General features: G+C 37.8%; 1 protein-coding gene across 2 annotated transcripts in view; it reads left to right on the top strand.

Annotated features, from left to right (window-relative positions):
- LOC119746013 (integrin beta-1-like) overlaps window positions 1–25,621 on the top strand; it is a 34,746-nt gene extending 9,125 nt beyond the window's left edge. The window contains exons 3-22 of one of the 2 annotated variants that reach the window (XM_038222763.1): window positions 1,189–1,299; window positions 1,817–1,898; window positions 3,864–3,995; window positions 5,890–5,986; window positions 9,102–9,195; window positions 9,324–9,410; window positions 10,290–10,373; window positions 10,679–10,759; window positions 11,300–11,413; window positions 11,818–11,907; window positions 12,105–12,304; window positions 12,577–12,661; window positions 13,360–13,493; window positions 14,683–14,755; window positions 14,930–15,139; window positions 15,640–15,732; window positions 17,402–17,549; window positions 18,209–18,313; window positions 20,188–20,354; window positions 21,042–25,621. In XM_038222763.1, coding sequence (XP_038078691.1) covers window positions 1,189–1,299; window positions 1,817–1,898; window positions 3,864–3,995; window positions 5,890–5,986; window positions 9,102–9,195; window positions 9,324–9,410; window positions 10,290–10,373; window positions 10,679–10,759; window positions 11,300–11,413; window positions 11,818–11,907; window positions 12,105–12,304; window positions 12,577–12,661; window positions 13,360–13,493; window positions 14,683–14,755; window positions 14,930–15,139; window positions 15,640–15,732; window positions 17,402–17,549; window positions 18,209–18,313; window positions 20,188–20,354; window positions 21,042–21,104 — 2,250 coding nt within the window. In that variant the 3' untranslated portion in view covers window positions 21,105–25,621. Of the gene's footprint in view, window positions 1–1,188; window positions 1,300–1,816; window positions 1,899–3,863; window positions 3,996–5,889; window positions 5,987–9,101; window positions 9,196–9,323; window positions 9,411–10,289; window positions 10,374–10,678; window positions 10,760–11,299; window positions 11,414–11,817; window positions 11,908–12,104; window positions 12,305–12,576; window positions 12,662–13,359; window positions 13,494–14,682; window positions 14,756–14,929; window positions 15,140–15,639; window positions 15,733–17,401; window positions 17,550–18,208; window positions 18,314–18,998; window positions 19,109–20,187; window positions 20,355–21,041 lie in introns of those variants that run through there. The other variant, XM_038222764.1, reaches the window with a different exon arrangement.
- Window positions 25,622–27,094: the final 1,473 nt, after the last annotated feature.

The raw sequence follows: 27,094 nt of genomic DNA, 5'->3' as shown, positions 1-27,094 counted from the left end.
TCCCAGCCAAGTGATTTTTTTAAGCTAACCTTCCTGTAAATTCTCTATCCTTTAGTTTTGTGGAATTTTCCTTATTAAGACTGCAATGGTGTTTCATAAATCTGCATTTTCAACAGAAAATTATGTCAATTTCCTGTGCTGCTCAACAGCCCCTCAAATTTATAATGAGCAGATGATACGGAAATCTAGATGAACATTTTAGTTTCAAGATTTTTTTGCTAGTATTAACATGCGATAGTACTGTGATAAAAATCAGAGATTATTTAACCCTATTTGAGTTGAATCATTGGTAAAAGATCTTACACAGATTGTACAGCTGGCATTTATGACAACAGCATGTATTCTTGAACTTTGAACTTGAACCTTGACATACCACAGGGAGTATGACACATGAGCAAGTCTGTGCATGCATTAGATTTATGGCATAGACATAGAACATACCTTTTGGCAGTACACGTATACAATGTAGATTGCACCTGTAGAACATGAGCTTGCTTGGAAGTCATTGATTTTTTTTCTTCTGCGGTCCATTGAATGTTCAGACTACATGTACATGTACCTCATGGTCTAATGTATTTCTGGCACATGCCCTTGGTTCGAAAATGACACACATGCTAGAAAATTGATTGGAAAAAAATTAGAAGAATTAAATTTAAGGCAGGAATGACGTGTACAACAACTGGGTATTCAGAATAATTGTAAAATGAAAGAAATTGCTTCTGGGATTTTCCTTAAAAAAAAGAAAATGAAAGGGGTATTTTAATAAATGCCATTGCAAATATAATGTGTGTTCAAGGGGTTTTGTGGGAAATTTGAGTACAGCTAAAAATATTTTCCACAGGGTTCTATAAATGGAATTTAAATTGATTTTACAAATTCAGGGCATTGAATAATACAAATTTAGAGACGGACTATTTGGTATTAAAAATGGAATAACCATTTGAAAAATGGGTCTAGAATATTGAATTGGGTGGTTTTTTTTATTCATCACGGTAAAGTTTCTTTAAACATGCGTATTTCTCATATCATGTCAGCAGAATTGTAATCATTGTTTGTCATGTAAGGATAAATTATGCCAGTGTTGTGATAAGAATAATGGAATTGGTCGGCTTTTTTGTTTTGTTTTTCTTTTGTTCCTTCTAAATTTGAGTTAAATTGTTCTGTTCCTTTTTTTTTTTTGGTGGGTAGGGGTTTGATGATGACTCCTATTCAAGATGCGATCTCCCCGAGAACCTCAGACGGAGAGGCTGCAAGGAAGACGGTCTCAACTTCCCCAAGAATAAACTCATAGAAGTGGAGGTGAGATCTAGGTCTCCTCATGATTCATAATAACCACAGGCCAGCCATGGAAGATTACATGGAAAGAATTCCATGCACAGACGTCACTAATTTTTCCCTGCAATGACCTACCGGCCATCAAAAAGCGATAACATGTCGGTAAAAGTCAAATTTAGCAGGGAAAATATTGAAGCATTTAGTGAGAAAACACATGTTTTTCTCTTCTTTTTTTAGCAGCTTTCCACAGACAGATGAGAAATTCTCAGACAAAAATGTGGAATCTAGACAAAACCACAAAAAATAGCCAAGAAAATGCAGTCCATGTGTTAGCCTTAGGGAGATCTGAACTCGGGTCACGTTTTGACGAAGACCAACTACTGGTACATGTACCACCACAACATCTTAACATAAAGATCACCGTTTGTGTCAGTTCTTTCACTTTGTGTTTGTTGACTTATTTGTTTCTTTCACTTAGACATTTGCCTATGGGATCAAAAGTCATTGGTACATTTAGGGATTTTTTTTCTCTTGGTTGTAGGCCAAACCTCTGAGTGACGCAGGAGATGCGGGAGAAATTGTCCAAGTTAACCCACAGAAGCTATTTCTTCAGATGAGACCAGGTATTGTGGACATTTACTTTAACTCTAATATTATGCCCCAAGTCTTTCAAAATCCACCAGGAGGTTTTGTAGGACGAATTTTACTAGTTTTTGTTGCACTTGTAAGTTTCAGACTTTCTCCAACGATCTCGGTGTTGGACAGAAGTTCTGAATATGTGTCAGAAGTTCCCCTTTCAAACAAAAGTAATTTGGTAATATTTCTCAACCATGCCGAAATCTCTGAAAGACTGAAAATAGCGTTAGTCGTTGCCAGTTTAAAATGTGTTTATTCAGAGTCCAGCAATTGGAGTCTAATAATGTCAGTTTGTTGCCAGGTTTTAGATGAAAGTTTACAAGAAATTGTTTTTCATTGCATGTGTCTCCTGGTAGAAGACAAAACTTTAAAGAAGTGTAGACAGGGATTTGTACTATTCCTGGGTCTAGGGCACTGATGGCAGCTCAGGGGGTAGGTAGGGCAAAAATGTTGGTCCGTGACAAGTGATATATCTCTGTTGGTTGCTTTGCCTAGCAGATTTTTTGTTAACTACAAACTATTTCAGGTCCCAGAGGTTATCAGGATCAATGGCTAGACTCTATTGTGAGCAGAGAAACAAACTAAATTTCGCCTCAACAGAATTATCTCAGCGTCGCCACCCGTCATATACACCACCATTAAACCATTGAGACCGTATTGATAAAAGCACTCTAAAAAAAATCTACCAATAGGGTAGTGTAATGAAATCAGGGCTTTTGGGCCATGTTGAAGTTGTTCGAAGGAAATCGGGACAATGGGGAGCCCTCAGAAATGGTCTGGTTCCCTGATTGTCGTTGACCTGTGTTTCAAGGTTGAAGGAGTCCGGACAATAGATTGGGCTGGTGGGTTGGTTCAAATTGTAAGGCCTGTGCTGTCAGCGTGCTTGGCCTGAATGGGAAGTTGTGCATGAATTTTTTTTTTTTAGTCCGACAATTTCAGGGTTTTAAAAACAGGAAACTCTATATTTTCATTTGTGATTTATGAAAAGGGTGGATTTCTTTTTAGTTTTCAACACACGGAAACTCATGTCTGGGCTGACAAATCACTAAAACATCTTTTTTTTTAAACAAACCTCTGGGTTTTGTTTTTTAAATATAATTGTCATGGTTTAAGTTTCAGTGTATTCTTCCATATGACATGTTTTGATGATGCTGTATAGTAAATGTACTGTACTTTAAACATTGTAAAAGTTGCGATATGTGTCATCACGTATTGGAGCCTTTAAAAATAACAAATCTAGAAACTAACTATGAGGCCGAATAAAAAAAAACATGTTTCTCGTCCGGGTTTTCGAAAAAAAAGGAGGAAGCGGGGCTGTTTATTTTTTATTTTTTATTTGTTTCATTTTTTATTTGTTTCAAGATGGCCACCATTTACAAATTTCCTGCAATTGTTGGTGTTTCCACTGTTCAAAGACACTTATAAAATGAAAGATAAGTTGGACAAGAGAACTGAACATACATGCATTTACAGTGTCATTTAGACTTGTATTGGTCCACAATTTATTTCCGATGAATTTGTGGACTTTTTCGGTGTTTTTTTTACTGCATTTTTCAAAAATAAAAAATAATAAAAAAATCCAGGCGGCCTCCAAAAAGGAAGCGGGCGGGGACGAGCAACATGTTTTGTTTTTTTACTTCGCCTAAATGAAATGAAAGTGTTAAATGGAATGTTCATCCAATGGTATTCAGCATTGTGGCATGGCCAGACATAATGTGATCCATAATACCTCAAGCACTTTCGCTAGGATCTTCACGAATCTGACACTGCATTAAGGAGTGCATGCAGAAGTAGAAAATAATAGTATGTCGGATGTACATGTAATTGGGACAGGAAAAAAAAGAAAACCCAAAACTTACAGCATGACCCTTGTAGAGAGGCCTGCGGATGGGTTCGGTTATAAATACTGAAAGATATTTACTTGACACTATTTATTGTTTTTTTTTTTTCAGGTGAGCCTACCAGGGTTCAGTTGAACATCCGGCAAGCTGAGGATTTTCCTGTGGATTTATATTACGTGATGGACCTGTCGCAGTCTATGGCCAACGACTTGGACAGCTTAAAAGGGCTCGGCGATAAACTTGGTTAGTAATTTTATAAGCCAAAGAACTTTAACCCTAAATGATGGCTCATATTCAAGAGGGAAAGTGAAAATGATTTTGTGACATCAGGGAAGGTTTTGACATTACAAATTGATATGAAATGCAGCACCAGCTAAATTTCATGTGGATTGTATTTTGTTTCCCACACAAGGGGAAATTCAGGCCCTAACATTTTGAGTTATTATAACCCTAAAAAAATAATTACCAAAAGTGAAACCAAAAAAATATTTATTGTTACGGTCAGTTATTGGGAGGATTTTTTTTGGGCAATTTTCAGAGAAAGCAAAAGAGAGATGTACAGTATGATGTTTTGAGCTAGTTGAATTTTAGAGACGCTATGATGGCATACAGTATACAGGGTGAGTGAAAGAAAAGGAAACCCAAATGGCGCCCCCCTATTTTGTAAAGAAGTTCTGCATGTAGCGCTTTCCAGATCTAGGATGTGAAAGACCAATTAATAAGCTTTCTTTTAGTACAAGAATCATTCGGATCACTCATGAACTTTTTGAGTTATGGAATTTTGAACACTAAGTCACAAACACGGTTTTATAATTTTACCCACGGATCTCATTTAAGGTATGTGATATTTCAGTAAAATGAAACCATGTCGTATCATGAAAACGATATCAGAATAATCCCATAAGTTTCCGGGGTAGGCAAATAGAAGGCAGGGCAAGACTATAAACTGTTGACATTATAAAGTATATTGTTTTAACATTGGAAGCAGAAGGTGTTTATGATAAGTGCCAGTAATATGAGAGTGTTATGATATTTTTTTGGGATATGTGAATTGTTTTCGTTTAGCTGAAATATCTCTTACTTTTATTGTGATCCGTGGACAAAATTATAAAACTGTGTTTGTGTTTAAAAAAGTCCATAACATGAAATGTACATGTACATGAGTGATATGAACAATTCTTTTACTAAAATAAAGCTTATTAATTGGGCTTTTACATCCTAGATCTTGAACGTGCCACATGCAGAACTTCTTTACAAAATCGCGGGCGCCATTTGGGTTTTTTTTTTTTTACTCACCCTGTACAGCACAATAGCTTTGTATTTTATGACAGATCACTCACGACGGGTACAGGGTATTGTTTAACCATAAAATGACACAGGACAAGTAAAACCTACAGTACAAACAAATATTGTAAACAAATCCTGTTTAAACATTCCGACAGACAAAATATTCACCCAACTGTCAACAATTTGAGGTCGTGAGTACATGCACAGGGCACTGTGTAACCCAAGACATGCACCAATGGCCAAGCGATTAATGGATAATTTTCCAGTTAAATATACATCATCGACCCGGGTCCTCGTTTCATCTGCTATGCTCATCATCATCACAATCTTCATCGTCTTGAGTTTGAGTGAATTGCTGTGGCATATGTTACTTGCATTATCCTATTCTGTTTTGAGTGTTAGTAAAAGAATAATAATGCCACGAATTAGTTATTAAAGGCCTACCATCAGATTGCTTACAGTTGCTCAGAAATTGTCTTATTGAATAATTATTAAGAACCTTACTTGAAGTAACCTTGTGGATTTCACAATAAGGAAGAATGCATTAATTTTAAATGTTTCCTCAAATATATCAATGTTTTCAATATTATATTTTTTATCTCACCAGTTCTTGGAAACAGTAAAATTATGACATTGAAATGATTCCATAGATCCCAAGATTGGATGTCAAATCTTTTTCAAGCAAGATATTTCTTTTTTTCTTTTTGCCTTAGTTTGCCGGTTTGAAAATAATGTTACATTTTTTGGATTTTACTATTTCTTGTGTGTAGTGCAGACAAATTGAAATTGCCTCTGAGTGAGAAAAATAAATAAGGAGATTAATTTATTCAGTTTCTTTCTTCTTTTCCAGCCAAGGTCATGAAAAACATCACTAAAGATTTCCGGTTAGGGTACGGTGCTTTTGTCGATAAAGTAAAAATGCCATATGTGGACATCTTGGAAAGAAAGTAAGCATTTAAAAAATTATTATAAAACAAAATGATAAATTACTCTTTTCCATTAACCCTCGCCCTCAATCCTCCAAAATCAATCTGCTGGTTTTAGAGGATGTCGGAGGATTGAGAATGAATGCCAGTTTTGTGTCAGTTGATGTTGGAAGATTATTATTATTATTATTTTATTTCTGGTAAAGAAACCAAGGAATCCCCAAGAGTGCCCTAGGCGCAAGCCTGAAGAAACCTGTAGAGAGAAGACGACGAGAACAAATTACAGTTTTAGAGGGGGGAGGAAAACCCCAGAAGGGTCATTCCATGCCAACTCAACAAATGGTGCACACCATCACCTCTTGGATTTTTTTCTTTTTTGGTGTACTGAAAGATACTTAGGAGAAATGCAAATTCTGAAAATTTGGGGTCTCTACGACTTTTCGTTCTTGCGCAACAGCATTTTGAAATTTGAGGTGGGCGGGGCCAAAAGTGCGTCACGTCACGAAATTCAATGTTTAAAGGGCCATATATTTAAAACTATACCCCCCAGACATTTCAAACTTAGTAATCTGGGCTATTTTTTGCTGTAGATTTCAAATATTTAAACAGAAAGAAAGTAGCTTGTTTCATTTTTAAGTTAGAGGGGCCCCAAAATGGCCCAAAACTCATCTGGACCAATGTTCGGGGGGGTATAAATCAAAAATTGAAAATATTTTTTCCACCAATTTTTTTGTCTGTAATAGCCCCCAATTGAAACTACTTTCATGTAAAATCTTACACTTATATTAACTTCATTGAATGAGATATAGCCCTTGCAAAAAGCAAATTGTTGAGTTTTACGATAACTTGACCCCCCCAAAAACCAACGTCAGACATTCCGCACCAAATTTTGCTTCACATATGTTTGAGGTTGGTCCTTAGTGAAGTCCTCTGAAAAGTTTCATGTTGGTGTCTAAATGTCTTCAGTGGATAGCTGGGCTTTATAATGAGTCTATATCTTACGATGCAGGTTCCGTAACATACAAGTACACGTTCATAGATCTACAGCAGTCGGTACATAAAGAATAAGTTGGGTATGAAACTTAGCTTACATTTGTACATGTAGACAGTTGATATAATTGTTTACAGTTTCACAGTTGATATTATGCATTCCTTGTGATGTAGTTTTGATGAAGTTGAATGAGTTGCATGATGGTTGGCTCACTAAGTTTGTATTGCCTTCCACCGCTATGTAGAAGTTCTGGTGTTGGTACCCAACACAACACATCAACAAATGGAATGTTACATTTATCCTCTCTTTGTGGCCAATAGAGAGTATTTGTTGATTCCGTCCTGTACATGAAGCGGACATACACATCCTCATGAAGTTGTGATACATCTTCTACAATAGCAAAGTACCAAACATCATCATACACCACCTGACCACACAAACATATTTTCCTGGGTTGAGGTCAGCTGCTACAATTGGTGCATGATGAGTTTCCTGCATGAACTAGGTTTCCCCTTATCCATAATGAAAACTAAGATCAATCAGGTTAAAACCATAGACCCTTTAATACTCAAACAGAATCACTTCTCTTTGGTTCAGGTTAGTGCTATACTATGCTGTGCAAGTGAGAACTGGTTAATTACTACATACATGACATGCATGCTGTGTGATGAGCACATGGAAAGAATAAGACTCTCAAGTCATTTAACCTAATTTGCATATAATGCACACGTAGGTCTACAAGCAACTGTTTATTGAGCAGGAAATGGGTAGTCTTGACCCAAGTCTTTCAATAGTCGGGGGATTTTGTTGTGCTGGTTCCGTAAAATACAAGTACATGTACATGTACATGTAATTGTTACGGAACCTGCAGCATCATAAGATATAGACTCTTTATAAAGCCCAACTATCCACTGAAGACATTTAGACACCAACATGAAACTTTTCAGAGGACTTCACTAAGGACCAACCTCAAACATATGTGAAGCAAAATTTGGTGCGGAATGTCTGACGTTGGTTTTTTGGGGGGTCAAGTTATCGTAAAACTCAACAATTTGTTTTTTGCAAGGGCTATATCTCATTCAATGAAGTTAATATAAGTGTAAGATTTTACATGAAAGTAGTTTCAATTGGGGGCTATTACAGACAAAAAAATTGGTGAAAAAAATATTTTCAATTTTTGACTTACACCCCCCCCGAACATTGGTCCAGATGAGTTTTGGGCCATTTTGGGGCCCCTCTAACTTAAAAATGAAACAAGCTACTTTCTTTCTGTTTAAATATTTGAAATCTACAGCAAAAAATAGCCCAGATTACCAAGTTTGAAAAGTCTGGGGGGGTATAGTTTTAAATATATGGCCCTTTAAACATTGAATTTCGTGACGTGACGCACTTTTGGCCCCGCCCACCTCAAATTTCAAAATGCTGTTGCGCAAGAACGAAAAGTCGTAGAGACCCCAAATTTTCAGAATTTGCATTTCTCCTAAGTATCTTTCAGTACACCAAAAAAGAAAAAAATCCAAGAGGTGATGGTGTGCACCATTTGTTGAGTTGGCATGGAATGACCCAGAAGAGCATTCTGGGGCAAACCCACAGAATCAGGTGGGGACTGAAAACCCAATCCACATGTTGGCCCAGGCGGGATTCGAACCCGGGTCACAGCGGTGGAAGGTTAGGGAAGTACACTACAACGCCAACCTGACTCCCCACAGACGCATTGTGTCAAGACTCTAAGTTGCACCCTGGGTTGTTTATGCTTAGCCACACACAAATAATGCCTGGTTTATACAAGATACCCGCACTGTTTCTGGATATCATCAGTAATTCCTCATTGTAGTACAGTGATTGTTGGAGAATTTTGAAGGATTGAAGCAGTGATCACCCCTCCATACTGAAAAATCTCAAGAAATAACGGATGAGTTTGGAGGATTGAGGCTACATCCAATTTTACATTACATGGTAATTGGAGGATTTTGAAGAATTGATCAGGCGGATCCTAGCCAACAGGTCCTAAGCGGTTAGAGTTAATATTCTTTTTTTCGACACCCTAAAAATTGTGTTCAAATCATAGCCTAAACTGTCTATTCTTTATAATTGAAATTGTTACATTCGCATTTGTAAAAAGTAACTCTTTGTTCAAATTTTCAGGTTACAGAATCCTTGCTTACATGGTGCAGTGTGTGTACCACCATTTGGATTTAGAAATGTGCTTCCGCTTACATCAGAAACTAATCGATTTTCAGTAAGTGCAAAGCCACATCTTTCCATTTGTCAATACTACAACAGAGATACAATGTCACCGTTTAAATATCATAACAGATACAGGATGTCAGTTGTCTGGTAAACGTTTTGCTCTGGTTTTTATTTCAGGAAGAAATCGGGAAAGTTGACGCTTCAGGAAACCTGGATAACCCAGAAGGGGGCCTGGATGCCTTGATGCAAGCTACCGTTTGTAAGGTATGGAATTTCAAAAGAAACAGGAGTAATGTGTGGTTAAATTTTTTCCTGTTTTGAAAAAGCTTACATTTTTTCCTATTTTTGTATTTCTTTATGAGACTTAATTCGTAGAAATTTGAGTGATTCTTTTGAATTTCTGACATGTTTTAGTACAACGTGCGATTTCGGAAAATGGCCCTCGGTAGAATATTCCGCTAAGTACCACATAAATTCTTCTCAAGATTATTTTAAAGAAACCACTCTTGTGAGGCCTCCTTGTCAAGTTCCTAGTGAATGATTCAAGACATCAAACAAATACAAAATGAGTTTCAAACGTAAGGAGAAATGGCTTCTGATTTTTTAAGAAGGGAAAATTACTAACCCCAAACAAGCCCCTACATCACAGGATCGTGGATCAGATGACCTCAGGACACACACAAACTGTAAAGGAAGAGCTGTTGTATAACTTCAATATAACTCTGTCAATGACTTTTTAATAAATTTTATACAACGCCTGGATAAATCCCAGTCGTCTGATTGGTGGGTTGTTGATCACGTGTCATTGAATTATTTGTCTCAACGCACGGCCCGGCCGCACCGCAAAAATAAAAGTTCTATTCCACGGTAAAGAAAAATTCACACGGTCACACTTTTGGTTGCGCTTTCACACAACTCCAATAACTCTGATACATTCATAGTATCAGTTTACAAAGTGACCGATCAGTTTACGAGGATTTATTCAAGCGTTGTATAAAACAAATAACGAATGTTTCACATTCGTGCGAAATGGAAAGAATAATTTCATGAGGTGACTGATGGAACAACTTTCCATCTGTCACCTCATGAAATTATTCTTACCATTGCACTCATAACCATCCATGATTGGTATCATATTTGTAGGAAGAAATTGGTTGGAGGGACCGGGCAAGACACCTGTTGCTGTATTCCACCGACGCCCCATTTCACATCGCTGGGGATGGCAAGGTAAGCCACTTACTCCAAGACTTTTGTTCACTTTGCAAGTTTAGACCGTTTTGTCTACTTGTCTTGTGTAGACCTTTGTTAAACTAAGGCTATATATGTTAAACTAAGGTTATATGATAGTATATCATTTCTATTTGATGTATCTATCACTTTGGTTTCTTATTTATGATTTTTATGTTAAAAATCATCTGAAGTTTATTCCATTTCAGTCAAACGTCTCTATTGTGTGAACCCATGAACCATTCCACTACCAGCAAGAGTAACCATTGATAAATGTCTTCTTTTTTTGAAATTTTGATTAACAGCTTGCGGGTATTGTGAAACTGAACGATGGGAAATGTCACATGGATGCAGTGAGCATGGAATACTCAGCCTCCAGTGAGCAGGTCAGTGAACTATTAGCCTATCATCTCTGTGCCTGAACGTAAGAGGGCGATGTTTAGCCGGAAATAAATAAGTGAAGGACACTTGCAAGCACATTCTGAAAATGAAAACTTGAAATGGCCCAGGTGAATTTGAAACTCTCGCTGGAAACTTGGTCCTTGTGCTAACCAGACTTGCACCCGTTCATGGATGTGTAACCGATTGCAAAAACAAAATGTTGACTTCCTAAAATTGGTAATATTGTGGGAATATTTGAAAATCTGACCATCGTTGCTAATTGATACAAAAATTCCACTTTTCTTGAAAATGACAGCACACCAGTGCCATGATTTCACAGGATGCTTAAGACTATTATTCACTTACAGTCAAGTTAGTTATTTCATTATAGTTTGGTAGTTTTGTTTTTTGATGTTTGCAAATGTTGTTTTTACCTTTAAGTGACCTATGTACTTTCAGCTACACCTTGCACTTAGCAGGATAATCCTCTGCTCAAACATAATTCATCCAATTAAATGCTCTCTTGATCCGTGTTTATCTTACAGGATTATCCGTCCATTAGCCAGCTTAGCGGCAAGATGCAAGAGAACAGCATCTTCCCTATATTTGCTATCGGCAGAGTACCGCCCGGTTCAGCAGACCCAATGGCATTTTACAGAGTAAGTCATAGTCTGGTTACCAGTGATTGGATGATGTGTCTGTTTGTTTGGTTTTTTTTTTTTTTTTTTTTCCCCTAACCTCTCCAACTCCATCAAAATCCATCCCCCCCCCCCCATTTTGGTGGATTTTGGGGGACTTGGTCCTGCAGGCCTGGTTTGTCTAAATATTGATGGAGTGTGATGGACTTGGGCCTGAAGGCCTAAAGCAAAGCATGCATTGGAAGCACTGTGATTGAAGGCTTTTTGGCGGACTTGGTCCAGTACTTAGTAAAAGACAGTTGGGGTTAATACGAGCATGCTGAAATTTGGTTGGCTGATACAAAATAACTCCAAGCTATTTTTCTTGATTCATTGGACCAATTTCCATTTTTTTTTTTTTTTTTTTTTTTTTTGGCCTTTCCCAGGATTTACCCAAGTTCTTTCATGAGAGCGAGGTGAACCGGTTGACAGAAGATTCCTCCAACGTCGTGGAACTTGTCGAAGATGTATATCGTGTAAGTAGAGTAAAATGTCACTGTTGACTGAGTTTGACTAGCCACAGTGCTTGCTTGACATAATATGATCTGACTGCTGGTGACTAGCCTGTGTTAACAGTATATCAGAGGAAGTGGATGGGAAAATTCAACTGTCTGTGCTGTTTACAATAGCAGAAGGGTTAGTCATGGATCTCTTTGTTTTACTTTTTTGACAGAATATCACGTCTGGTGTGAAGGTTGAGGACGATGCCCCTGCCGATCTGTTTGGCGTTGAGTACACAGCGACGTGCGTAGACGGCATACCGCACAAAGGAATGCAAGAATGTAGCGGTCTGCAACTCGGCGACAACGTCACGTTCTCGTTGGACATCACCATGACCAACAAAACCTGCGACATGCCAATGAAAAATTTCACGTAGGTTCTTCCGAGTTTGAAATGAGAAAAGGATCGCGTCAGGCATTGTCAGCATTGCCTTAGATTGTCTCTCCAAGTGGTCTCCCCCAACTCTCCCTTTCTTGCCGTTGAGGGGGTACTTGTACACTGAGCCCATAGGAAGTGGATTCAGCCATAAGCATGTAATGATATATCATTGTCAGCTGTATTCAAGAAGTTCGGACTCAGCTAGCTATGCCCTCAGCCACAATTAAATTATATTCAAGTCTCTTTATTTTTCTTGCCATTGTCAGGTTCTCTGTAGGCCCAACAGCATTCAAGGAATCTCTTCAGATCACCATCCAGGCAATATGTGATTGTGCCTGCTCAGAGGAGAGGGTAAGTCCGATTCACATCCTAAAGGCAAAGTTGTATAACTCTCTTTCTTGAAAGCCAGGTACTTGATGACACAAGGCCGATTCAGTGCAAGAGCGAAGGTGAACACAAAAGTTTTATGTCACGGATAATTTTCGCAGAGCAAATTCACATCCCGAATTGTTTTGGGCGATTTCAAATTCACCTTGCATTCACATTCGCCTGTATAAACAGGCCTTTATGGGTTAACCCTTCGAGCAGGGGCGCCGTGAAAAAAATCTCATTGTTTTCCAAATATGGTTATAATTTTTTTTCAAGGGGCCAATAAGGTCAAGCTTCCATGTAATCCTCACCCCTACTATACACCACAAGCCTGTAGACTCCCATTGGCCAGACCCTAGCCACTCCGGAGTAAGGCGTGTTGAAAGACAGAAGCCAAGATGGCGGCTAATGCCTTTGTGCAGTAATTAGACATCTTAGTGGCCATCCCCTAAGTGCCGCCAATCCCTTTGTGTCAACCCCTCATGCCGCCAGGAGCCCAGACAGGTTGTAAACAATCCCTGGCCATGTGAATGACCTATATCTTGTGCATGTACAGGCATGCCAGGGTTATCGACCTAGAAACACGTAATGTGATAAAATTCTCATGGTGGTTCGTCCGCGTACATTTTTGGGGCTTGAAGCTCGAAGGGTTTATGTAGGTTTGTCTTAATTTGTTGCAGGTGGAAGGACCAGACATCTGCAATGGCAATGGGACTCAGGTCTGCGGCGGCTGCCAATGTTTCCCTCAACGCTCTGGCGCTAAATGCACCTGTGACAAGGAGGAAGCAGAGGGCATCGACCCCGCCTGCGTATGGTAATCACAACAGAGTTTGTTCAGGCAATTCCAGTGTAATGTAATGTCCACGACAGAGCTTTGAAGAGCTCAGTGAATAAACCTGAAAATGTAATTTCTCAAATCTTATACATCCATCATCTAGGAATGGTCAAGGAGATTACAAAATAGAAGTTTGGGGTCATATTTCTTTGAATCATTAAAAGACCATTCTTATGTTGCGGCCTTCATGATTTTTCCCCATTTAAATCAACGTAACCAAAGCGAGCCTGGAAGGAAAAATAGTCTGGTTCCTTTTTGCACAAAAACCATTATCATTCAGTATTGTTATTGGACACAGGGAACATGACTGCAATGGTGGCAGCATGATGTAGGTCTATTAGATGTCAGGGTTAATTGGCTCTGGCAGGGACATTACACTAATGCTGGAATTGTTAATAGCGTTTCTAGGTTTTTGATCAGGGTGAAAGGGGGGGGGGTAGTAGTCTGAGTAACATCGGTTGTTCAACGGAGCCCGCAAGCTCTGCAACAACGTTTGATATATGTGAGCATTGGAAATCTTATGCGACCCTTGCTTGCCAGCCAATCGGAGTCAACTTTATAGAAATTGTGATGTCCTTCGATCAGTAACTCGGCCTAAACTGTTGATCGGTCAATTAACGTGGAGCGCTGTGGTCCAATGGTTACGGTGTTCGGCTCACTTGCCAAGGTACGTGGGTTCAAACCCGGACGGGGAACATGGTGCTTGTGTCCTTGGGCAAGACACTTTACTACAATTGCCTCTCTCTACCCAGGAGTATAAATGGGTACCTGTGAAGGTAGAGACCAGATTGCGCTGATCTTGAGCTGCTGCAGAAACTGGTCTCATGGCCTGATGAACAGGGGTAATAATTGTGAAGCGCTTTGAGACCGCTATATAAGCACTATATTATTATAGCTGCCATGCTTTTGTAATGCTACAATGGGTTACTGAAGACCAAATAAAAGGCGCCCGCTGAATGGTCAGAACCTGTGCGCATATCTTAGAAGTTGCTTTGCAAGTGGCTATTCCATATACTGGGGGGGGGTGTTCTTCGTATTTTTTTTTTTCAAAAATGGTAGTGAGTATTACTTCTAGTAGCGCATGTGAGCCTTTGTGAGGTGCTGGTATTTTGTTTCGTTTCAACAAGAAAATGTTGACAATTTTGTGTGTTTGTTTATTTTCTACCAGGCAAAACAGCACAGTGGAATGCTCTGACAGGGGAAATTGTGAGTGTGGAAAATGCCTGTGCAATACCAGAACAGTAAGTATCGTGTGACTTTTATTCCTCGCAAGGTCTTTCGAAAACACCAAGGAACACAGTTTATAAATTTACACCTGGGAAGGACGAGGCCACAGCACTCCAGAAAGAGCAGGAGTAATACGTAAAGCGCCTTGATCTTAAAAGGACTATGTCTTATACCCATTTTTATCTTAGAACCCTGTGGAGGAAATTTACGGGGACCAGTGCCAGTGTGACACTTATTCTTGTGAGCTCTACAAGAAGCTCCCCTGCGGGGGACCGACCAGGGGTGATTGCAAATGCAACAACGTCACCGGCTTAAATTACTGCCAATGTAAAGACGGCTGGTCGGGCAGTAACTGTGGGTGCGAGGAGAATTCCAAGAAATGTATCTCTCCGGATGGGGTGAGTTTTCGGGTTTCTTCTGGTTCTGCTGTTTTGCATAAACAACATGTTTTGCATAAAGTTTGACTAAAATTGGTTGATGTGGATTAAATAAATGCGATGTCGCGCACTGATCCGACGAATTATAGCAACCGCGCGGACGTGTACGTCGTTCCAATGCTTGCGCGCGCTTTGCCCAATAACAATTTGAACTACTAATTTGAATTTCCTACGGTGCCGTAAGACGCACTGTTGGAAAGGCCTTCTTTCGTTGATTTCTTCATAATCAAAGAATCAATTCACAGGGTGTTTTACTATCTTTCAACCAAGAATGTTTTTCAACAATAATTATGTGAGCTGCTTTTTGGATAGCTGCAAATGATGGACTCTGGCTTTAAACTAAGGTTTCATTCAGGTTGTATGTTTGGCACATCCAGCACAAGCTTCGGCTTTTTTAGGATGCTGCCTCCTCAGAGTGGAAATAAATGTTTATGAATTGAATGTTGTGTTGTTGTTACCAGCTTGTGTGCAGCAACGTGGGTGTTTGCGAGTGCGGCAAGTGCAGCTGCAACGACACCAAGAAATACAGAGGAGCGACGTGCCAAAACTGTGATGTAAGTGACATCAAAGTAGAACCGAATGCTGTCATTGTCTTTCAATTTTTCATGTAGACTGAAGGAAATGAGGAAAGCAATACATTACTCTCAGAAAAAAAAGTAATAATATGTGACCTGTTCTGTCAAAATCAGACTTTTCTGGGCATAAGGTCGAAAATGAGATTTTTGCATATTGTTGAAATATGTACGTTTTCCTTTTAATTGGTGGTTTAGTTTTTGAAACCGGTCATTCCTGGGCAGAGTTATGCTATTTTGAAGTTCATTGTGTAGAAAAGTAGAAGACGTAGAAAATGGCCACGAACGTCACAAAACAGACATTTCTTTAATTAATATACCTCAACAAATCATCAAAAATACTATATTTAGAGTTCAAATTAGGGTTTCAAACTTTTATAGTATCTTTTAGACATGTTCAGGATTACAAATATGCAAGAATTAGAAAATCGATAAAAATCACCCCCCCCCCCCCCCAGCGTTTTTTTCTCAATTTCAACCTCTGCCCAGAAGTGTCTGCTTTTGACAGAACAGGTCACATATGACAGATATTTTTTTATATTGTAAGTTGGACAATTTCTTGGTTTAAGTATTTTACAAGCAGATACTGTAAAAAAAAAATTGAAATTGTGGCAATTTCTTGTTATATTGAATTCACATTGAATTTACATCATCCTTACGCAAATTCCGTCTTATGAATAGTACTTTTTATATGGTATTTATTTCTGGTATATATGACGATTGGTGATAAAAACCTGTGTCCTCTCTGAGTGATCCCTGTTTCCTATTTGTTTGCTCTCATTGCTAGTAGTGTGACTTGGTGTGATCCCCGGCTACAATCAGTATACAGGTTTATGGCTTCTGACAAACGCCCTTGAATAAAGACATTGACACACTGGGAAACCACCAGCATGGGGCTGGATGGCTCAGTTGGTTGAGCACCAGGACAGTGTTCTGAAGGTCGCGGGATCAAACCCCACTCCAGTCCATTTCATTGTTAAACTTAAAAATGGAAAATGTATTGATAGTTTCCTTTAAAGGGAATGTACATCATTGGCCTTTGCTGTAATTTTCAGCAATGAAGTATTTGAGGGGTTAGTATATAAAGATCAAATATTGTTACACTGACATGTTTGAAGTTTTGTGTTCAAAAATGCAGGAAAAACCAAGAAAAACAAAAATGTTCAAGTAGTCTGGTTCCCTGACTCCACTAAAAATAAATTGGATCAATTTATAGATGCCGGAAAATTGTAAGGTAAGGGAACCAGTCTAGCTGGCCTGCACCCGTTCATAAACATGTAACCAATAGCAAACAAAATTTGAACTGAAAAAAATGGTACATTTGGAGCAAAAATTGAAAAAATAGTTAGGTTTTTCCAACAGTGGTCGGCCGACCACCATTGGAAATGTATACAAAAATACCATTTTCTTGAAAATGACTTCACACCAGGTACCATAATTTTACAGGATGCTTTAGACTGTCATTACCAACATCCTAGTAAAGTATTTTGTAAAAACTTGGTAGTTTTATTTTTCGATGTTTGCAAATGTTGTATAAAAATATTCCCTTTAAACACTCTGAGCGAAAATATGGAATGTATCAGATATGAGTTCAGAGACATGTTTACCTCCTCCTACTTCAATGCAATTTTTCCTTGATTTTACTTGACAGAGTTGCCCTAGCGAGTGCGATCTTCACAAACCCTGCGTACAATGCAAAGTTTACAAGACGGGAAAGTACAAGGACAACCCAGAGGCGTGCAACAGCTGCCCTCACGAAGTGGAGGTGTTCGAAGAATTGCCAAACCGAGAAAGTACCGGTAGGTGGTTATGTCTGAATCACTCGTAGTTCATCCAGAAAATGAACTACAGTCGACTCTCGTTAGTACAAACACTGTTAATACAAATTCTGGTTATAGCAAACACAAAGCCTTGGTCCGGACTGTGCATTTTTGTGCACAATGAATGGGACTGATGTTCCTCTTAATACAAAATTCTAATACATAACAAACAATTTGGCTAGGTCCGAACGAGTTTGTATTAATGAGAGTCGACTGTAGTTACTCGAAATAATTAAGAATAATTTGCTTCCTTTCGTTTCCCGAAAACAAAGTTTGTTTAAAGTGCCATCTTTGTTTGGTTGCAAGCGCTCTTAGTGGTTACTGATGCGGGTTCATTTGAGTCAGTTACGATTGACAGATATTGATTATATTATTTTTTTTTTTGAAAATTATTTATTGATCAGCAGGCTGAACTTGTGAACGGCACAACTGACAAATCAAGCAATTCTGATTAACATGTGTTCTGATTTTAATCAATTCCATCTTTTGAGTTGATATTGATTTTTTTCCTACCCCTGCTGATAGATTGGACCCATTTTGTCCAATCGTATCTGGTTTATTCATGTTCAGATTTTTATTATAATTATTGAATTTCTCACCTAATCATTTTCATTTGATCACAAAATTTAATTTTGCAGACCGCATTTCGTGCGTGTTCAAGGATGAGAACAACTGTAATTTTGAGTTCACCTATCGGAAGCTGGGCGAAGGCAACATTGAACTGCAAGCAGTAGAGGAGCCAAGTACGTAACAGTCTTTGAACGAATACATAAAGTGTATTATTATTTATATCAGGCTTCCGGCGGTAAAAATAAATGAGCATATTGTATGCTTTCATAAAAAGTTGACTGCAATAACATTGTTATTGCAGTCAATCCGGGCATTTTCACAGGTTCCCGATTGATCAAGAGCATAGAAAGTCACAGTTGTCAACCACTCAACAGAACGTAGCACGTGCGTACCGTCGAACACGGAACACGCCGCGCGCATGCAGCGCGCAGAAGGCCAGGTATACGCGCACTGTTGTTAACAATTACAGTGGCAGCTTCAAAACGTTTGATGTAAACGAAAAAGATGTAATGAAGACAGTGTCTTGAATTGTGCTTCTTGCGGATCAAGTCAGCCTGATATAAATAATAATAGTAATATTGGATGGCTTGTTTTCGGTGGATACAAGAATATATTGCACTCGCTATGACAATATTGCACTCGTCTTCGACTCGTGCAATATTGTCATAGCTCGTGCAATATATTCTTGTTTCCACCTCAAAGCCATCCAATATTATATAAATATCCATTGAGCTGAAACTTCAGCAGGAATAGGTTTTGAACATGCTTCTTTGGATTTTGAGTGGTGTTATTATTGGAAACGAACAAAATGCATGAAAAAGCAAATGATCCTATATGCCTTTAAATTTGGTTTTTCAGGTTGCCCGCTGGTGGCCGATGTGTTATGGATCATAGATTTTGAGCGTTCTTTGGATTTGAGTTGTGTTATTATTGGAAACGAACAAAATGCATGAAAAAGCAAATGATCCTGCCTTTGAATTTGGTCTTCAGGTTGTCCACATGTAGCTGATTATGGATAAAAGGTTTCAAACGTTCTTCTTTGGATTTTGAGTGGTGTTATTATTGGAAACGAACAAAATCCATGAAAACACATTCATTCATTCATTCATTCTTTATTATTTTTACCACATCTCGTTTCATTATGTGACAAGGCATAAATACATACATGTAGTTTTGGGTATTATAAAGTTCGAGCTTGTTTTACAAAATATATTTATACACTTTGGACGCATTATTTTCTAATTAGAGATGGTGGAAGGGGATCCCCAAAAAGCGGAGCTTGTCGAGTAGGGATCCCCTTTAACATGGATTAATACAAACATTTAATGAAAAACAAATGAAAAACAATTGAACGTATAAATTTTGAATTGTACATAACACACGGAAAAACATAATATTGCTGATCAGAAAAAAAAGAAATACAGAGTGATCATGATCCTATGTGCCTTTAAATTTGGTTTTCCAGTTGTCCACTTGAAGCTGATTTGTTATGGATCATAGATTTTGAACGTTCTTATTTGGATTTTGAGTGGCGTTATTATTGGAAACGAACAAAATACATGAAAAGCAAATGATCCTATATGCCTTTAAAGGGAATATACATCATTTGAGGTTTTGGGTTCCAAAATGCTATAAAAACCAAGAAAAACAATCATGTTCCTGTAGTCTGGTTCCCTGACTCCATATAAGAAGAAACAGAGCAGTTTACATACATTGGGGAATTGTAAGGTCAGGGAACCAGTCTAGTTGGCTTGTACCCGTTCATAGGTGTGTAATCGATTGCAAACAAGTGCGATGGTCAACTGGGGCCAGTATTTGAAGAAAAAAACCCAGTTTTTTCCAACGCTGGTCGGCCGACCAGCGTTGGAAATTGATACATAAATACCACTTTTCTTGAAAATGACAGTATACCAGGTGCCATGATTTTACAGGATGCTTTACACTGTCATTCACTAACAGTCCAGCAAGGTATTTCAAAATGATTTGGTAGTTTCATTTTTTGATGTTTGCAAATTGTTGTATTTTCCCTTTAAATTTGGTTTTTCAGGTTGCCCGCTGGTTGCTGATGTGTTATGGATCATCATCGGCATCATCATCGGAATCATCCTAGTGGGCATCGCCCTGCTCCTCATCTGGCGTCTCCTGACCTACATCCACGACAGGAGAGAGTTCCAACAGTTCGAGAAGGAAAGGACCAACGCCCAGTGGGAAGCGGTGAGTTCCGAAACCATTTGGATTCCTAAGCATTCTTTTGTGAAACGGCTTTGTTTTAAATCAATAATTACAGCTGGTTCATGTGACAGCCAAGCAAATGTGATGTCTGGAAAGATTCGCAGCAAAATTCGGTTGGAATTTTCAAATTTTCTTCTTGAATACATGTACTGACCATGGCATCACAAAACCAGCCTTTAATGTCGATTTCTGACTTGCAAATTATAAGAAGTACCTTGTTTTTGTTGACCACTTTGTGGCCTTGCATGCGGACTATTTTGTTGCGTCAGTGCAACAAGGTCGTAACTCCATTCTGCAACCAAGTTGTATCTCGCGCGAATACGCTCTGTGCAACAAGGTTGTATCTTGACGTCCATTGACTTTGCGTGCACATCCGGGTTATTTTAAGCGAGATATGGGCTTTTGACATTCTAGAACTCGCGTTTTGTGTGCATGCCATTTTAGGAGATACGACGTTGTTGCATTGACGCGATGATTTTCAAGTGAGTATACAACTCCATGGTGCTTTGCAAGAGAAAAATGCACTCAAGAATCAGCACACAGCAAAAACAACACTCAAGTGTGCTTCAGTTACAGATATGTGTTGAATTTGTAGGCGAGGAGAGGACTGAATGATTGGTCGAATAAATATTTACTTTTCTCTCTTTTGTGTCTTGGTTTACTCATCAGGGAGAGAACCCCATCTACAAGCCGTCAACGTCAGTATTCAAAAACCCAACCTACGGCAAATAACTGCCGACTGCGGCACTCACTTAGGTCCTCACTTAATGACTTGCATGTCAAAAACTGACGAAGCTTCTCTCTGGAACATCTCGTGAGAGGTAGACTTCCCCACCGTCCTCGTAAAGTTATCTCCCGTTTTGGAGAAACGCTTCAGAAGTGGGTTTTTATTCTGATAAACGCTCCTAGATCCTTCAATATCTACCACGAGGTTTTGGGTTTTCGCAGAATTGAAAAGGTAGAGCTCAGCAGCAGCAATATGCAACACTTGTCAAAATGACAAGCCTGCTCAGTGTAGCAAGATCCATCATGTCAAAAGTCTCAAGGCCAAACTGCCTCAGCGTCTGTGGTCACCAACTGCAGCAGGATACAACTGTGGTATTGTTCAATGGGACTAGCTCCTATTGTGTCAGAATCGCTCTGGTGTTGATGGTTCAATAAAGAAAGGTCCCGCAGATTTTTTCACCTGATGCACTGTGTTGCGTCTGGCAGGGTTAGGGTTAACTTAAAATGAGGCTTGATGCTCCTTTTAAAACAAAGAAGGTGCTCATTTGGCTTCTGCAAAGTGGTGGATTTTGAAGGATTCAGGAAGATTCCTAGTCAAACATGCTGGGAAGCAAGGGCTCATGGGATGTTATTTGTATATGTGTAAGGATATCGTGAATTGTTTCGATATTGTGAGTGTCGGTGTGTCTGTGGATGGATTTGTACACGTGTGGTGAGTGTATATGTGTGATGCTTGTAATGTGTGTGGTTATGTAACTCAGTCATTGTCGATCCTGTTAAGGGTTTTTATGACAGAGAAGAACTTGTAATCAATTAATACATTTGTAATAAAGCTTTGCTTGGAAAATATGCATTACGTACCTAAATGCTATACCAGAATGGGGACTTTTGGGGCATTTCTACGCAACTAAATCTTGCAATATTCTGAAGCTGTGGAGTGTATTTGAGTCTGAGTGTTCGTGTGAATTGATGGTGCCTGTTAGTTTGAACTTATGCACCTGAATTACAGCTGTGAGTATGCTTATTTAGTATTCAAAGCCGTATTGGTTTCCTTTGCTCTGAATCACTTCCCTTTTCTTTTCTTTTTTTTCAAAAAATAATTTTGAAAACTGTGCTAAACAAAAATATCAACCCCGGTGGCTTTCACCTGGATTAACATTTGAATTTTTTGTGATGGAGGTCAAGGAATTTCCGAAAATGTTCACAAGGTTGAAAAAGGGTCTTCCCCTTTATGTCAAACTGCAGATGCAAATTATTTTTTGCTCGACCTTGGAACAATTCTTACAATTGAATGTTACGGCTGTAATGTGCCATGAGGTAAGACCATTCATTGCCGTAAACTTGGTACAACTTTCAGGAACAAAATAAAAAGTATAAATTTTGTTAATGTTTCCGAGAGGATGCTTTGCCATGAATTCCAAAATGAAGCAAGAACTTTCAAATAACTTATTTTTTATTATATTGTATTGTGCAATTAATACAAGATGACGGATACAAAGGCCCCATCAAGCTTTAAAAAAACACACAAAAAACACAATTGCAGTTTTAAAAAGAAACATTTACTTTGTACAACTCTGTAATTCACTTTTTTTTAACTTTATTTTGTACCTCTTCTGTCATTTTTATTACTAGATTGTATTTCTTCCTTTATTTAAACAGGGTTTCTTAAACAGTTTTGGAAAAAAAATCCCTTCTCACAGAATTGTGTTATTTTGAATACAATTTGAATTCCCACATTTGGTTTAATTGATTTTAACCACAAGGGAAGATTTTCATACCCTTAAGATACTGTAAGCAGTCATAGTATTGTCGGTTCGTATTCTAAAATGTAGAGTTAGACCTTGTTTCTATTATTTTTTTCTGGTGCTTTTAAGACAGCTTTTAGAACTGTGTACATAACCTGCCTTGTATATTTTGTCTGTATGTTTTGGTCCAGTGTGTGAGGAGGAATGTGTCAAATTATCAAATCCACCATTTGAAGTGGGAGACGAGGTTTTTATTGATAACAAAGTTTTAATTGTAATTGCTTGATTTTAAGCTTTTTTTAATTTTGAATTTTGAGCAAAAGTATGACCATTGTTTTTTTAATGGAAATTATTATCTTCCTTGGGTCAAGTTGAAGTTGATAGCCGAAATGGCAAGTGCTGTTCATTTTGGATGAAAATTTGTCCACAAGCTGTTCGGCATTTCAATTAGCTGGCCAATATTTTATGGTAATATCAGTGCCATTAAATTTGGCCCAAATTATTTTCCTGTATCTTTAGGGTTTTTCACAAGCTTGGATATTTTTGTGAAGCCTTCAGTGTTCATATTTAAATCAGTATCCATCTTTTAGCTGGATACTGATCAGTATCCATCCATGATCTCATTAGCAGTGTTATTAAACTTTTATGTCATTTTTTTTAAAAGGTCAGCTTTGACAGTTTGAATTAAAACAAATTCAGTACAGTGAGATGACTGTGGTCCTGCAAATATATAAAATATTTAAACTTTTGTGTAGCAATGTACATAAGGTAAAAATTGGTATGCAGATTTTTTTTTTCTAAGAAGTTGTGTTACTTGGGCACTAGGTTGTAAATTTGTGCCTTAGTAACTAGTAGTGTGTTAAAAGTTTAAGCTGTTGCTGTTTTGGCAATCAGTCCACACAGCTTGAAAGTGAAGCAAACTCTTTTGGGGAAATGAATTTCTTTTTTGGGAGGGGAAGGCGTTATGTTAGAGACTTGGTAAAATATAAAGGGTCCTACGTCATGGACTTCCAGTGTTTGAATCTACGATCAACAAAACTACAGCCAACGTAATGGTATGGTTACTTTCTTTTTGAATGACTAAGTGATTTGACTAACAAATATTTTGTTTTATGTTATAAAAACAGTATTAGTGAGATGAGAATTCAGACTAAATGTTGAACAAGTACTTTTGAAATTATGCAACGATTGAGATTGTATTGGTCACATATTTTAGTTCAGCAAGCATCAAAGATAACTGTTTTTCTGCTTTTTAATTGCCTTGAATTTTTAAAGCAACACCCTTGTGAAAATTGTTAAAGTTCATGGCAGGCCTGTAACAAATTGACGCTGTTATGGTGGGGAAAGCTGTAATGGAAGATGTATCGTTACATTTTATGATTAAAGGCAAACCATAGAGATAAGAGAAAATTAATATCTAGTGTAGGAATTTCAAAGCAGGACAATCCTCACAGCACTTTGGAATCAGTTGTTGAAGCACTTTGATTTTCTTTGCATTGAAAACAGGTGCTTAATTTGAATTGAATAAGATGTCAACTTTTTCTAACAGAACAATCTTTTCTTCCTTATTTTCTTCCTTTCAGCAAGCAGGGCTTGTTGAAAAGTTATGTACCTTCCGATTACAATGCCTTCAATCTACTTATTGCGATTCAATTTGTAAAAAAAAAAATTAAATATAGCATGTACATGTATGATGTAGCTGTATAGTGCGTTTGTTATATTGCCAAGTGTATCTACTATTTACTATAGAATGGAGAACGTGTATGATTTTCATCAATAACTTATTGTATTTTTCTTGCTTGAGCCTATTACTCTATTAACACAAGTACTCTTTTACAGTACTGTAATAATCATTTTATGCGGAGATGTACAGTGTTACGCCTGAAAGTACTCTAGATGCTTGACCTAGCTTTTGTAATATTTGAATGATGTAGAAAGGTGTCTTTTGGGAGTTTTTCTTGGGAGTTGTAGTAAGGGGTTTACTGTTCTTGGTTCTTTTTCTTATGTCAAAGGACGAGCTGTTAAAACCCAAAATATCTGACAATTTCAACTTTTGTTGACCATTTTGGATTTCGTTTCCTTTGTGAGTGCACAGTTTACAATTACATTGTATGTGCTATGTCATTCATCTGAGCATCTGAGTTGTGTGGCATTTTATACGACACTGTTGATTGGTCGATTAAATGACAGCCTATGAGTATGCAACCAATTCCCACTCTTGTTAGATTTTTGTGTTCCTGTTTTTCATTAGCGCCCATTTGTGACTAGCTTTGTGATTACCAAAGATTTTTTGATAATTATTTCTTTTAAGAATCGCCGGATTTTGATAAACAGGAATTAAAACTGTAATTTTATACATGTACTGCAGTCCAGATTTTGTTGTGTGAGGATAACAAAAAATGCATTTTGGTGACTCTTTAGCATAAAATATTTATGTTAAAGGTGTGAGGGGGAACTTGTAATTAATTTTGGATGATACAAATATATTTTGAAGCTGTCGGTGAATCTTGGCATTAAAAATTAATCATGCTTGAACAGCCTAAGCTAAAAAAAGGCTAATATGTTCATACATAAATAGTTGCTCATGTATCAGTGTCCAGTACAGATTAATAAATATGATAAATGATGTATACAATTCCTGCATTTCTACTCTTGTATGTTCATAAGACACATTACAAAAAAAAATTGTCTCATTGCATGTACATTGTTCTGTACTGCATGTATTACATGTATTGAAATATCATGTTTCATTACTGATTAATAAATTAAGTGAAACCATTTTGGTGTCTAGCATGACTTATGTGACTCCATTTATTACATAAATCAATGCAGATATGTACAGATTTTCGTTCTTTTTTAAATTAAAACTTGAGGATAAGTCTGTGTTAGGATTCAGAGACTCTACGACCTAGACACAATATTTTAATATTCTTTTTGTTGAAAGATCTCTTACATTGCAATTTTATTGTGAGATTGAAATTAATACGGATGTTGTTTACTCATTTCATACACTTAGGCCCTAATTGGAGTTCAGTTAAAACAAAATGAACAAAATGTTTTTCTTAACCTACCTGCAAGTTTTCAGCTATTCAATATTGTTTTGATGGTTATTTGATTAAGTTTGCAGAGTATCTGATAGGGGGATTTGAAATGTTTAAAGAAAATTCATATCAGTTCTCTTCAAAAGGCAAAAGTGATCGAGAACACTGCTTGGGGCTGCAAAAGTCATTTTGGAACTTGCAAAAGTCATTTGTGAACAGAACTTCTATAAAAACAGAAGTGTCCTAATAGCTCTAGTTTTTTTTTTATAATTTTGACCACTACTTTGGACGAAAGTGCGACTTTCCTACCGGTTTTAGCAGTTAGAGATGGGTGCGAGTGACAGCATGTCTTTTCATTATCTTATGCATTGGGAACGGGGTCCTAAACTACACCTTTACCGTTCCATGCTACCTGTACGCTTTTGACTTTTGCAGAATTAAGGACAAACCTGTTCTTGGACCAATCAGCACGCGGCTCTGTTACTTTGCCTTAAAACGTTTGACCGTCCAATCAGAACGCGCCAAACACAAGCTGATGCAAGGCTGTCAATCTCGTGTAAAAGCTGCAACGAAACTGTCAGTTGCCGCGAGATATTTCCAGAGTACGAAATGAAACTTAGACGATAGTTTGCATTCTTGGATCCCAACAATTGTCAGGAACTAGTCTTTGTGGTCATGACTTGAAGGCCAAAACCCATTTCACTGAATTCAACGTCTACTGCAGAAGCCGTGTTTTTTTCAGCGTGTCGGGTGGAGTCGAATCGTGCACGGACTATGAGACACACATAAAAAGTAAGTCGATTTCATTCACTCAACGTAGCACTGTCTTCTTATTCTTTATACATGGAGGCCTACATGTATTTCATTCACTGGAATTACATACCATGATACAAGCTACAAATTCAAACCTCGTTTAGAATGAGACCATTATCGTGTCGTCAGCTTTAATATCCTTACAAATAATTCGATAGTTGTGCATATTATTTCCCGCCTTTATGCATCGTTCTGATTTTCAAAGCGTTTGCTTACAAGTAATGTGGTTATATAGATGCTGGTAACTGAGCTGTAGGCCTCTGGTACTATGGTGCATGTTAGCCTATACAACCTGAACTTGACAGAGTTTGGTAGAAAAACCAATTGTACATTTTCAAAGTTTTGTTTATTACAATTCTGAAACTATGACAAGTTTGAATGAATCTAACTGATGTAA

This window comes from Patiria miniata, unplaced genomic scaffold, assembly GCF_015706575.1.
Source record: "Patiria miniata isolate m_02_andy unplaced genomic scaffold, ASM1570657v1 HiC_scaffold_7, whole genome shotgun sequence".
Classification (NCBI taxonomy): Eukaryota; Metazoa; Echinodermata; class Asteroidea; order Valvatida; family Asterinidae; genus Patiria; species Patiria miniata.
The sequence above is the reverse complement of the archived record's forward strand: the minus strand, read 5'-3'. Positions and strand labels throughout refer to the sequence as shown.